The sequence below is a fragment of the Lithobates pipiens genome, unplaced genomic scaffold (assembly GCF_037356315.1).
Source record: "Lithobates pipiens isolate NorthernLeopardFrog02 unplaced genomic scaffold, aLitPip1_a1.2 Scaffold_25, whole genome shotgun sequence".
NCBI classification, from domain to species: Eukaryota; Metazoa; Chordata; class Amphibia; order Anura; family Ranidae; genus Lithobates; species Lithobates pipiens.
The window spans coordinates 239270128-239285212 of NW_027507787.1; the positions used below are offsets into that span (position 1 = coordinate 239270128).

At 44.3% G+C, this 15085-nt stretch overlaps 1 protein-coding gene across 1 annotated transcript in view; it reads left to right on the top strand.

The window, feature by feature from the left end:
- The window catches only part of HPSE2 (heparanase 2 (inactive)), a 417517-nt gene that overhangs the window by 238040 nt on the left and 164392 nt on the right, over nt 1-15085 (top strand). The window contains exon 4 of the mRNA XM_077453819.1: nt 12213-12260. Within this exon, the coding sequence (XP_077309945.1) occupies nt 12213-12260 (48 nt within the window). The remainder of the gene's footprint in view (nt 1-12212; nt 12261-15085) is intronic.

Sequence of the window (15085 nt, forward strand, 5' to 3'; positions counted from 1 at the left end):
GTGGTTTTCTCCTTGGAACTCTGCCATGCAGGCCATTTTTGCCCAGTCTTTTCCTGATGGTGGAGGCATGAACGCTGACCTTAACTGAGGCAAGTGAGGCCTGCAGTTCCTTGGACGTTGTTGTGGGGTCTTTTGTGACCTCTTGGATGAGTCGTCGCTGCGCTCTTGGGGTAATTTTGGGCGGCCGGCCACTCCTGGGAAGGTTCACCACTGTTCCATGTCTTCGCCATTTGTGGATAATGGCTCTCACTGTGGTTCGCTGGATTCCCAAAGCTTTGGAAATGGCTTTATAACCCTTTCCAGACTGATAGATCTCAATTACTTTCTTTCTCAATTGTTCCTGAATTTCTTTGGGTCTCGGCATGATGTGTAGCTTTTAAGGATCTTCTGGTGGACCTTACTGTGTCAAGCAGCTCCTATTTAAGTGATGCCTTGATTGTGAACAGGTGTGGCAATAATCAGGCCTGGGTGTGGCTAGAGAAATTGAACTCAGGTGTGGACAACCACAGTTATAGTATGTTTTAACAAGGGGGGCAATCACTTTTTCACACAGGGCCATGATGGTTTGGATTTTTTTTCACCTTTAATAATAAACACCTTCATTTACAAATTGCATTTTGTGTTTACTTGTGTTGTCCTTGACTATTGTTTAAATTGGTTTGATGTTCCGAAACACTTAAGTGTGACAAACATGCAAAGGAACAGGAAATGAGGAAGGGGGCAAACACTTTTTCACACCACTGTATATATATATATATATATATATTTTTTTTTTTTTTTTTATAGCAGAGACTCTAGAGAATAAAACGGCGATTGTTGCAATATTTTATGTCACACGGTATTTGCGCAGCGGTGTTTTAAACGCAACTTTTTTGGAAAAGGGACATTTTCATGAATTAAAAAAAAAAAGGAAACAATAAAATTAGCTGAATTTTTTTTTGCATAAATGTGAAAGATAATGTTACGCCGAGTAAATAGATACCAAACATGTCACACTTTATAATCGCACGCACTCGTGGAATGACGACAAACTACGGTACCTAAAAATCTCAATAGGCGACGCTTTAAAAAAAAAATTCCGGTTACCAGATTAGAGTTACAGAGGAGTGCTAGAATTATTGCTCTCGCTCTGAAGATCGCGGCGATACCTCACATGTGTGATTTGAACACCGTTTACATATGTGGGCGCGACTTCCGTATGCGTTTTCTTTGCGACGGGGGGGGGCCTTAAAAAAATGTTTTCTTATTTATTTCAAAATTTATAAATTGGTTTAAAAAAAAATAATAATAATTTGATCACATTTATTGCTGTCACAAGAAATGTAAACATCCCTTGTGACAGTAATAGATGGTGACAGGTACTCTTTATGGAGGGATCGGGGGGTCTAAAAGACCCCCCACCCCTCCTTTACACTTCAATGTATTCAGATCGCCGTTTTTGCCGATTCTGAATACTGTATATATTTTTAAATCTGGCGTCATTGGCAGCCGAAGTAAACGGGAAGTGACGTCATGATATTGCTTCTGTGTTTACAATTACGGCTTCATTCCAGCCCCTCCCTAGCTGCCAGAAGCGGCGGATCGTGCATCGTGCTCCCGATTGAACGGGAGCCCTGGTAAGAGCGGCGGGAGGCGGTGGGAGGGGGGACGTCCCCTCCCGCTCCTCCGGAATAACAGCCGAGTGGCTTTTAGACTCTTATCCAAGCACACAGCCCGGAAGGTCAGGAAAAGGGGTGGGGATGAGCGAGCGCCCCCCCCCAAACCATACCAGGGGGTGGGTGCTTTGGGTGAGTGGGGCCCTGCACCCCCCACCCCCAAAGAACCTTGTTCCCATGTTGATAAGAACAAGGGCCTCTTCCCGACAACCTTGGCCATTGGTTGTCGGGGTCTGCGGGCTGGGGGCTTATCCGAGTATGGAAGCCCCCTTTAACAAGGGGGCCCACAGATCCCGGCCCCCATCCTATATGTAAATGAGTATGGGGTACATTTTACCCCTACTCATTCACCTAAAAAAACAGTGTCAAAAATAAAACACAGTACACAGGTTTTTAAAGTAATTTATTATAAGGCAGCTCCGGCGTCTCTTCTGACTTCTCCCTTCTTTGGCTTTTCTGCCTCCTCTGCTGATGTCTTTTGCCTCTGCCAGTTCTTCTCCCCTCTCCGGGTCTTCCCTGCTCTCCGCTGATGTCTTCTAGCCCTCTCCGGTTCTTCTCCCTCTGTCCGCTGTCTTCTGCCTCTGCCGGGTCTTGTCTGCTCTCTACTCGCTCTTTTGCCGGATCTTCTCCCTCTGTTCTTCTTCCGATGTTGCCTAGATGCTCTCTCCCACTCTAATGCTGGGTGCTTGGTGTGCCACTACTTATATTGACATGGGGCAGGGTCACCGGAGGCCCGCCCCTTATGACATCAGCACCCAGCATGCCCCAGGAGGTGACGTCATAAAGGGCAAGCCTCCTGATGATGTCACCCAGTGGCCCCGCCCCATGCCAGTATAAGTAGTGGCACACCGCGCACCCAGCATTGGAGTGGGAGAGAGCGTTGAGACAACATCGGAAGAAGAACAGAGGGAGAAGACAGCGAAGACCCAGCAAAAGAGTAAGAAGACTTTGATCCGACTTCAGTGATATTCAATGAGCTGAAGTAGGATTGAAGTCGGAACAAAGTAGTTCAGGGAGCATTTTCAAAGTTGGACCGACTTGTGCCGGACCAGTTAAGACGGTTCCCATAGGGAAACATTGATTTTCACACATCGTGCGACATGAGCTCCCAAAGTCGGAGCGTTTGTCGTATAAGTGTGAACCCGGCTTCATACTGAGATTAAATTACACACAGGTGAACTTTATTTACTGATTAGGTGACTTCTGAAGGCAATTGGTTCCACAAAATTTTAGTTAGGGGGTATCAGAGTAAAGGGGGGCTGAATACAAATGCCCCTCCCCCACACTTTTCACATATTTATTTTTAAAATCATTTTCCTTCCACTTCACAATTATGTTGCCACTTTGTGTTGGTCTATCACATAAAATCCCAATAAAATACATTTAAGTTTTTGGTTGTAACGTGACAAAATGTGGAAAATTTCAAGTGATATGAACACTTTTTCAAGGCTCTGTAAAGTGACGTTGGTCCAAACTGAAACAATGTAACTATGTATAAAATGTCTATACCTGGAATTCTTCTTTAACCTCTTGGTGCCGACAGTACGCAAAGATGGCTGTGTAGAGCGCGCGCACCCCACACAGTTACTGGCGAGAAGGGGCGGACTGACCATTGGGCCACTCAGGCACTGCCTGAGGGCCCCGTGCCACTAGGGGGCCCCATCAGGGTTGCCAGCCTCAGTAAAACCAGGGAAAGTATGTAAAAATCTGTGTTTTTTTTTTACATCTTTCTCTGAAATGTCCCTTACTGACATCCTTTTGGTCTAAAAATCCCGAGATTATAGCTGCCCCGCCTCTCCAGTACCTTCTCAGCCAATAGAAACATGCCTGTGTATACTGTGTGATTGTATACTGTGTGTGTTTGTGTATACTGTGTGGCCCCATAATGTCTGATTGCCTGGGGGCCCCATAATCTCCTATTGCCCGGGGGCCCCATGAGTTGTCAGTCCGCCCCTGCTGGCGGCTAACGGAAAGCTCCCTAATCGCTACTTGTGATTGGGAGCTTTCTGATCATGTGACCACTGTGACAGCCAATCATGGCAGTCACATGGTCATAAACCCCACCCTGCCTCCCAGCATCTAAAAACCCTCAAAGGTCCTGGAAGCGCCGGCATCAAAGTATTAAACAGTTTTATTTTTTGCTGGCTGGCTCAGAAGTGTGCTCTGGGGGCTCCTTCTGTCCTATTTGTAAATTATAATTACATGAAGACCCTTTTGAAAACCATGCGGCTAATCCACCTTCGTCTCACCATTCACAGTCTGTCCTCACTCTTGTCGTCTTATCACCACTGTTTGATTTGGGGTTCTCATCTTTGTAGAACTCTATAGGGACATATATTACAGCTTACATAATACATAGACTGAACCTGCCCACGGAATGTGAACTGCGGTAATAGGGCGCTCAGCTACAGGTAACACTTGTGAAATTCTTCTTGAATTGATGTCACCATCATCTTGGATATAATTCTTCTATCAAAGGAATTTCTGGGGTGGCTTAAAATGTCATACTTGGGAGTTATCCCTTTCACTCATTTGCAAGAGATCTCACTCACAACCCTATCCATTGTACCAAAGCCGTGAGCAGCGCTACCATCATTAGCAGTTCCTGCTGATAGTAAAGCCTTCTATTGAGGTGTAATGATTCCATGTAGGCTCCATTATATCTTGTATCAGGCTTGATAAGGATGGATGAACTTCCTATAACAGTTTAGTGGTTCCCATCACAAGCCCATGCTGGTTTTTTAGGATCATTGTTAAGATTTAACAATTTCCTGTAGGGGCCATTATATCTCTTATGTAATACTTGATGGGGACGGACGAACCTCTTATTACAGTTCAGCGGTTCCTATCCCATGCTGGTTTTGTAGGACCATTGTTGAGGTGCAGTGATTCCCTGTGGTCTCCATTATATCTCCTATATCAGACTTGATAAGGACGGATGAACTTCCTATAACAGTTTAGTGGTTACCATCACAAGTCCATGCTGGTTTTGTGGGACCATTGTTGAGGTTTACTGATTCTCTGTAGGCTCCATTATATCTCTTATATCGGATTTAATAAGGGTAGATGAACCTCTAATAACAGTTTAGTGATTCCTATCTCATGCTGGTTTTGTAGGACCATTGTTTAGGTGTAATGATTCCCTGTGGTCCTCATTATATCTCCTATCTTAGACTTGATAAGGATGTTTAAACTTCCTATAACAGTTTAGTGGTTACCATTACAAGTCCATGCTGGTTTTGTAGGACCATTGCTGGGGTGTAATGATTCCCTGTAAGCTTCATTATATCTCTTATATCAGAATTGATAGGAGATGGATGAACACCCCAAAACAGTTCAGTGGTTCCTATCACAAGTCCATGCTGGTTTTGTGGGACCATTGTTGAGGTTTAATGAGTCTCTGTAGGCTCCATTATATCTCTGGAATAGAGAAAGAGACGGCGCCCTCTAAGTGCAGCAATAAAGTTGCTCAAATTTATTAAAAATGGTTAAAAAACACTCACATTAAATTAGTGGTGTACAGGCACATCAGGGATGTAATGTTTAATCCGTATGTCCATGGGGGCGACTCGCAGGGCTGTAAGGCAAGGTTTCAGGCATCTGACTTTTTGACCGATGGTTGGTGTTTTGGTCTATTCCATGTATTTCCTCGGAATGGTCAGAGCAGTCGGGGTAGTGCTGGTAGCTGTGGTGCCTTTGGTCCGATGTTCAAGGAGTCGGTGTCCTCAGGAGACGGGCTGGGCAAAGCGGCGCTTCGGAGCATGCATGCTCCTTCATCAGGCTTTAGGTAATGTGTGTGTGATGGAGGCCAATTTAAAGGATAAATATCAGATTTAATAAGGGTGGATGAATCTCTAATAACATTTCAGTGATTCCTATCCCATGCCGGTTTTGTAGGACCATTGTTTAGGTGTAATGATTCCCTGTGGTCCTCATTATATCTCTTATATCAGACTTGATAAGGACGGATGAACTTCCTAAAACAGTTTCGTGGTTACCATCACAACTTCATCCTGGTTTTGTGGGGCCATTGTTGGGGTGTAATGATTCCCTGTAGGCTTCATTATATCTCTTAATTTAGAATTGATGGGAGATGGATGAACCTCCCAAAAACAGTTCAGTGGTTCCTATCACAAGTCCATGCTGGTTTTGTGGGACCATTGTTGAGGTTTACTGATTCTCTGTAGGCTCCATTATATCTCTTATATCAGATTTAATAAGGGTGGATGAATCTCTAATAACAGTTCAGTGATTCCTATCCCATGCTGGTTTTGTGGGACCATTGTTGGGGTGTAATGATTCTCTGTAGGCTTCATTATATCTCTTATATCAAAATTGATAGGAGATGGATGAACCACCCAAAACAGTTCAGTGGTTCCTATCACAAGTCCATGCTAGTTTTGTGGGACCATTGTTGAGGTTTAATGATTCTCTGTAGGCTCCATTATATCTCTTATATCAGATTTAATAAGGGTAGATGAACCTCTAATAACAGTTCAGTGATTCCTATCCCATGCTGGTTTTGTACGATCATTGTTTAGGTGTAATGATTCCCTGTGGTCCTCATTATATCTCCTATATCAGACTTGATAAGGATGTTTAAACTTCCTATAACAGTTTAGTGGTTACCATCACAAGTCCATGCTGGTTTTGTAGGACCATTGTTGGGGTGTAATGATTCCCTGTAGGCTTCATCATATCTCTTATATCAGAATTGATAGGAGATAGATGAACCTCCCAAAAACAGTTCAGTGGTTCCTATCACAAGTCCATGCTAGTTTTGTGGGACCATTGTTGAGGTTTACTGATTCTCTGTATGCTCCATTATATCTCTTATATCAGATTTAATAAGGGTGGATGAATCTCTAATAACAGTTCAGTGATTCCTATCCCATGCTGGTTTTGTGGGACCATTGTTGGGGTGTAATGATTCTCTGTAGGCTTCATTATATCTCTTATATCAAAATTGATAGGAGATGGATGAACCACCCAAAACAGTTCAGTGGTTCCTATCACAAGTCCATGCTAGTTTTGTGGGACCATTGTTGAGGTTTAATGATTCTCTGTAGGCTCCATTATATCTCTTATATCAGATTTAATAAGGGTAGATGAACCTCTAATAACAGTTCAGTGATTCCTATCCCATGCTGGTTTTGTACGATCATTGTTTAGGTGTAATGATTCCCTGTGGTCCTCATTATATCTCCTATATCAGACTTGATAAGGATGTTTAAACTTCCTATAACAGTTTAGTGGTTACCATCACAAGTCCATGCTGGTTTTGTAGGACCATTGTTGGGGTGTAATGATTCCCTGTAGGCTTCATCATATCTCTTATATCAGAATTGATAGGAGATAGATGAACCTCCCAAAAACAGTTCAGTGGTTCCTATCACAAGTCCATGCTAGTTTTGTGGGACCATTGTTGAGGTTTACTGATTCTCTGTATGCTCCATTATATCTCTTATATCAGATTTAATAAGGGTGGATGAATCTCTAATAACATTTCAGTGATTCCTATCCTGTGCTGGTTTTGTAGGACCATTGTTGAGGTGCAGTGATTCCCTGTGGTCCTCATTATATCTCCTAAATCAGACTTGATAGGTATGGTTGGACTTCCTATAACAGTTTAGTGGTTACCATCACAAGTCCATGCTGGTTTTGTGGGACCATTGTTGGGGTGTAATGATTCCCTGTAGGCTTCATCATATCTCTTAATTTAGAATTGATGGGAGATGGATGAACCTCCCAAAAACAGTTCATTGGTTCCTATCACAAGTCCATGCTGGTTTTGTGGGACCATTGTTGAGGTTTAATGGTTCTCTGTAGGCTTCATTATATCTCCTAAATCAGACTTGAGAAGTATGGTAGGACTTCCTATAACAGTTTAGTGGTTACCATCACAAGTCCATGCTGGTTTTGTGGGACCATTGTTGAGGTTTAATGGTTCTCTGTAGGCTTCATTATATCTCCTAAATCAGACTTGATAAGTATGGTTGGACTTCCTATAACAGTTTAGTGGTTACCATCACAAGTCCATGCTGGTTTTGTGGGACCATTGTTGAGGTTTACTGATTCTCTGTAGGCTCCATTATATCTCTTATATCAGATTTAATAAGGGTGGATGAATCTCTAATAACAGTTCAGTGATTCCTATCTCATGCTGGTTTTGTAGGACCATTGTTGAGGTGTAATGATTCCCTGTGGTCCTCATTATATCTCCTAAATCAGGACTTCCTATAACAGTTTAGTGGTTACCATCACAAGTCCATGCTGGTTTTGTGGGACCATTGTTGGGGTGTAATGATTCCCTGTAGGCTTCATTATATCTCTTAATTTAGAATTGATGGGAGATGGATGAACCTCCCAAAAACAGTTCAGTGGTTCCTATCACAAGTCCATGCTGGTTTTGTGGGACCATTGTTGAGGTTTAATGGTTCCCTGTAGGCTCCATTATATCTCTTATATGAGATTTAATAAGGGTGGATGAATCTCTAATAACAGTTGAGTGATTCCTATACAATTCTGGTTTTGTAGGACCATTGTTGAGGCGTAATGATTCCCTGTAGGCTCTGTTATATCTCTTATATCAGCTGTGAAGATGACGGATGAACCTCCTATAACAGTTAGTGGTTCCCATCACAAGTCCATGCTGGGGATGTGCAGATCGTCGAATGTAACATGAAACAGAAGCTGCCCTTTGCTCACCCTTTTTGTTCTTTTGGTTTGGGTCGGGGTTTCCTGCAGATCAGACCCTATGACTACACAAGTTATTCCTCACTCATCTACAACACAGGACTTGGCCCGTACTTGTGACTCTGCAGAGTTTCTTCTCCTCTGTGTGCCAATAATCTGTGTTCCCGGGCAGTTTTCAGTCAAACACACCAATGAAAATCTGTCTTCAGATGGCTGCAGATCATCATGTTTTACAGCTATGTGAACTCTGGCAATAAAAAGTCACTGATTAGACTCTCAGGAACGACAATCAGTCCGATTTAATATCTTATTTCAACCGTTACGCAACTCAGAGTTTATAATTTCTGCTCCGTAGTTCACAGGGGGTTCCGTCAAGCTGTTACAGAGTCCATTTGGTGCTCAGATTTTATCAGCAATTTGGAAATGTGAACAAAACAAAACTTAACAGCTCATTAAAATAAAAAACGCTAAAGAGCGGGAGGGACTGCTGACTATAACCGTATCCTGCCAATATGAAGGCTATCCTCACAAATAAAAGCAGACATCAAAGGTTACAGACAAACACTGTATCGCAGTTCATAAAACGATTGAAATGTTTTATATATTTTTTTCTTTTTATAATGTTACAATTCAAATGAATACAGAAATATACAAATACTGCAGCTGCTGACTTTTAAAATAAGGACACTTACCCGCCCAGCGCGCCCGCGATATCGGCACCCGAAGCCGATCTCTCGATCGGCTCACGGGTGCTGCCGCCGCCATCTTGGGTATGGGAATCAGGAAGTGGAGCCTTGCGGCTTCACGTCCCCGGTTCCCTACTGCGCATGCGCGAGTCGCGCGCAGCGCAGTAAGGATGGCCCCCCGCTGTCTCTGGGATCCGTGTGTTTCCCAGCAGACAGCGGGGGACCCGCAGGAAGTGCCGTAAATATCCGCAGGTATCTGCACCCCCCTCCCCCCCTGAGCACTTACCCCGACTTGTTCAAGCCCCGACTTGTTCATGCCCCGACTTAGTTGGGGTAGGCGGAACACTTTGCTGGGGGTGGGTCAGCCCGACACTTGACCTTTGACCTCTGGGGACACGCCTCCTGACCTTGGACCTTTGGGGGAGGTCCCTATTCAAATCCCTGAGTCCTAACCTTGTTCTTCTAGGGGAAACCCTAACCCCCTAACCCTCTAACCCTAACACCCTAACCCTAACCCTAAACCCTAACCCTAACCCCCTAACCCTAACACCCTAACCCTAACCCTCTAACCCTAACCCCCTAACCCTAACCCTAAACCCTAACCCTAAACCTAACCCCTAACCCTAAACCCTAACCCCTAACACTAACCCTAACACCCTAACCCTAACCCTAAACCCTAAACCCTAACCCTAACCCCCTAACCCCCTGAAAGGTGCCAATTGTGGCAGCCGGAGGGGGGGGGGAGGGTTCCAATGAGCGGAAGTTCCACTTTAGGGTGGAGCTCCGCTTTAAAGAGGTCGCACAGTGCTTTCCATCTAATGCCCCGTACACACGATCGGATATCAATCGGACATTCCGACAACAAAATCCATAGATTTTTTTTTTTTTTCAGACGGATGTCGGCTCAAACTTGTCTTGCATACACGCGGTCACACAAGTCTTGAACGTCAAGAAGGCGGTGATGTACAAAACGCGTACGACGAGCCGAGAAAAATTAAGTTCAGTAGCCAGTGTGGCTCTTTCTGCTTGATTCCCGAGCAATGCGTGGAACTTTTGTGCGTCGGAATTGTGTACACACACGATCGGAATTTACGACATTTTGTTGCCAGAAAATTTGAGATCCAGATCTCAAATTTTGTGCGATGGAAATTCCCGATGGAAAATGTCCGATGGAGCCTAGACACGGTCGGAATTTCCGACAAAAAGCTTCCCATCGAACATTTTCTGTCGGAAAATCCGACCGCGTGTACGGCGGCATTACACTGGGAACTAGCCGGCAGAAGGAAAACAGACAGGAAGGACTTAATCGCTGCTGTTCCCTCATTGCCAATGACAGGCTCAGGCAAGACCTTGACCAGACTGCGCTGTTGCGGTGCAGAAAAGGGAGGTCTGGAAAGATGTGTGGATCACAAAACTGGCTGAACAGATTTAGAAAAATAAGACAGTTGACGTGCATTTATTTCAGCTGTGTATTTAGCTGATGGCGTACAATTCGATATTTTCATTAACACAAATGTGATATTAATTTTTTGGGTGGGTGATAGCGAACTAAGTTACACTTGGGGGATTGATTTACTAAAACTGGAGAGTGCAAACTCTGGCGCAGCTCTGCATAGAAACCAATCAGCTTCCAGTGTTTTTGTCAAAGCTTATTTGAACAAGCTGAAGTTAGAGGATGATTGGCTACCCTGCACAGCTACACCAGATTTTGGGCTCTCCAATTTTAGCACAGAAACCCCTTGGTGCTTCCAGCAGAGAGATCTCCTCAACAAGGCTGACTTTTGCTTCTCCCATCATGAATCATAATCATTGAGTATGATCCCCATTATAATGGGCGTAGAACAGGAGTCCCCAAAAATTGTAAACATAGGGCCAGTTTACGGTCCTTCAGACTTTCAGGGGGCCGAACTGTGGCCAGTATGAGCAGAAAATACCCCAGCATCATTGGAAGAAAACAATGCTTCACCATTAGTGCCCCATCATTGGTATCAGTGGGAGGAATAGTGCTCCATCATTAGTGTCAGTGGGAGGAATAGTGCCCCATCATAGGAAGTAAACAATGCTTTATTATTGGTGTCATTGGGAGGAAGAGTGCCTCATCATTGCTGTCAGTGGGAGGAATAGTGCCCCATCATTGGTATCAGTGGGAGGAATAGGACCCCGTCATTGGTATCAGTGGGAGGAATAGTGCCCCATCATTGGTGTCAGTGGGGGGAATAGTGCCCCATCATTGGTGTCTGTGGGAGGAATAGTGCCCCATCATTGGTGTCAGTGGGAGGAATACTGCCTCATCATTGGTGTCAGTGGGAGGAATAGTGCCCCATCATTGGTGTCAGTGGGGGGAATAGAGCCCTAACATTGGTGTCAGTGGGGGAAATAGCGCTCCATCATTGGTGTCAGTGGCAGGAATAGTGCCCCATCATAGGGAGTAAACAGTGCTTCATCATTGGTATCAGTGGGAGGAATAGTGTCCCATCATTGGTATCAGTGGGAGGAATAGTGCCCCATCATTGGTGTCAGTGGGGGGAATAGTGCTTCATCATTGGTATCAGTGGGAGGAATAGTGCCCCATCATTGGTGTCAGTGGGAGGAATAGTGCCCCATCATTGGCAGCAGTAGGAGGAATAGTGCCCCATCATTGATGTCGATAGGAGGAATAGTGCCCCCTTGTTTGTGTCAGTGGCAAGAATTAGGCCCTATTGTTGGTGTCAGTCTGAGGAATAGTGCCTCATATCAGTGGGAGGAATATTGCCCCAAGGGATGGCTAAAGGCAAGTAAAGAGCTGGATTGCAGTTTGGAGAACACTGGTATAGCACATGGGCAGGGAAATAAAATCCAGCACATAGATCTCTACAAAGGTTCTAGAATGAAGGTAGGTGGAGGAACCTGCTCATGTAATGCCACAACTGAAGTAATGGTGTTGGGAGTAAATAACGCTTGGAACGCCTGGGCTCCTTAGTGCTCCGTGATGGACGTCTATTAGTGACTTTAGGACAAGGTCATGTTTATATCATATGTTTAAATTAATTACCAGCAAGAGCAGTTACCGCAAACCATAACTGCGTGGAGCATTTTTTTCTGCATGTTTGTCACATATGTACTGATAATAGAAGTAAACTGTAGTGTGAACGATGTGCTTTTGGTAAATAACGTTTATTTTTTGGTTGTTTTGCAGTTTCATGAGAGTTGCTGGTAAAGCGGTGGATGCAGTTACCTGGCAACAGTAGGTATTCAGATTTTTATTTCATTCCTTCCTGTTCCTGTAGACTGGGCTCATACTGTAGTACTGACTAATATACGACACTCAACAAGCTGTACAGGGACGGGACGCAATAACGTGACGCAAAGTAGCGTAACGTGACGCAAAGGACAGAGACATACCCCGACCTTCTCCGCTCCTATGTGCCAAAAAAGTCATGGCTTTAGGCTGCCCATTATCGACCTTACCCCACATCCGGTCCAACATCCCAATGTGATGCCCAAGTAAGGATCGGGCCATTTACCCGTTTTTACAGAGATGACATCATTGAGAAGAGCAATCAGCATCTTATCATGGGTGACTCTTCTCAATGGTGTTACCTCCATAAACATTCTGAAGATTTCTGTGGATGTCAGACAGCCTGCACCCCCTCCTTCGTCAAAAGCTCAATGGCGGCATGTTGCTTCTGCTTGGAACCCATTATTGACCCGCAATGAAAAAGAAAAAGAGGAGTTACCGTAGAGAAAGAGTTACTCTTCCAACATGTGACATCTAAAAGACCTATGGAAGTTTAAAAAAAAGAGTTATGCCCACTTTTCCATTACTTTTGGTACAGCCCTGATAAGCGTAGGTTAAGATCACTTATGCTGCGCACACGCGATTGGACTTTTGGCGGACTTGGTCAAGCGGGCAATCCGACGGAGTTTGCAGCTGAGGTCCGCCGGACATTCAAACGAACGGGCTTGGCCACACGCGAGATCACACCAAAAGTCAGACGGATTCGAACGTGATAATGTAGAATAAGGAAGTTCATAGCCAGTAGCCAATAGCCGCCCATAGCGTCGGTTTTAGTGCGTCGGACCAGCATACAGACGAACGGATTGTCCGCTAAAAGCCCGAGTCCGGCGGACAAATTTGAAGCCAGTCTTATTTCTAGGTCCACTGGACTTTTGGGAAGAAAAAGTCCGCTGGAGCCCACACACGATCGAATTCTCCGACGGACTCTGGTCCAAGTCCGCCGGAAAGTCCGATCGTGTGTACGCGGAATTCGTTGTATGAAAAGAAGAGTGCTGATGGATGAGGCTGCTTCCATTATTTTGCATGAAAGAAGAAAACACTACTAGAAATATTCTGAAGTGTCAGATGAGTTGTAAGTCCTTCATAATTTCCAGAAGTCGGGTCTTGTGCCATTGGATAGTCATATAGGTAATGGTATCTTTTAAAAAAAAAAACTGTAACTTTCCTACAGACAAGGTTCCATCATACCTTATACCAAGACATTGCAGAAAGGAGCTTATCATTGGTGATGGTCCTTTCCTACAGACAAGGTTCCATCATACCTTACAGGAAGACTTGGCAGAGGAGTTTATCATTGTTAATGGTCCTTTCCTACAGACAAGGTTCCATCATACCTTATGCTAAGACATGGCAGAGAGAAGCTTGGTGATGGTCCTTTCCTATACCCAAGGTTCCATCATATCTTATACGAAGACATGGCAGAGGAGCTTATCATTGGTGATGGTCCTTTCCTACACCCAAGGTTCCATCATATCTTATAGGAAGACATGGCAGAGAGGAGCTTATCATTGGTGATGGTCCTTTCCTACAGACAAGGTCCCATCATACCTTATATGAAGACATGGCAGAGGAGCTTATCATTGGTGATGGTCCTTTCCTACACCCAAGGTTCCATCATATCTTATACGAAGACATGGCAGAGGGGCTTATCATTGGTGATGGTCCTTTCCTACAGACAAGGTTCCATCATACCTTATAAGAAGACATGGCAGAGAGGAGCTTATCATTGGTGATGGTCCTTTCCTATACCCAAGGTTCCATCATATCTTATATGAAGACATGGCAGAGGAGCTTATCATTGGTGATGGTCCTTTCCTACAGACAAGGTTCCATCATACCTTATGCTAAGACATGGCAGAGAGAAGCTTATCATTGGTGATGGTCCTTTCCTACACCCAAGGTTCCATCATATCTTATACGAAGACATGGCAGAGGAGCTTATCATTGGTGATGGTCCTTTCCTACAGACAAGGTTCCAGCATATCTTATACGAAGACATGGCAGAGGAGCTTATCATTGGTGATGGTCCTTTCCTACAGACAAGGTTCCATCATATCTTATAGGAAGACATGGCAGAGAGGAGCTTATCATTGGTGATGGTCCTTTCCTATACCCAAGGTTCCAGCATATCTTATAGGAAGACATGGCAGAGAGGAGCTTATCATTGGTGATGGTCCTTTCCTACAGACAAGGTCCCATCATACCTTATATGAAGACATGGCAGAGGAGCTTATCATTGGTGATGGTCCTTTCCTACACCCAAGGTTCCATCATATCTTATATGAAGACATGGCAGAGGAGCTTATCATTGGTGATGGTCCTTTCCTACAGACAAGGTTCCATCATACCTTATGCTAAGACATGGCAGAGAGAAGCTTATCATTGGTGATGGTCCTTTCCTACACCCAAGGTTCCATCATATCTTATACGAAGACATGGCAGAGGAGCTTATCATTGGTGATGGTTCTTTCCTACAGACAAGGTTCCATCATACCTTATAAGAAGACATGGCAGAGGAGCTTATCATTGGTGATGGTCCTTTCCTACAGACAAGGTTCCAGCATATCTTATACGAAGACATGGCAGAGGAGCTTATCATTGGTGATGGTCCTTTCCTACACCCAAGGTTCCATCATATCTTATACGAAGACATGGCAGAGGAGCTTATCATTGGTGATGGTCCTTTCCTACAGACAAGGTTCCATCATATCTTATAGGAAGACATGGCAGAGAGGAGCTTATCATTGGTGATGGTCCTTTCCTATACCCAA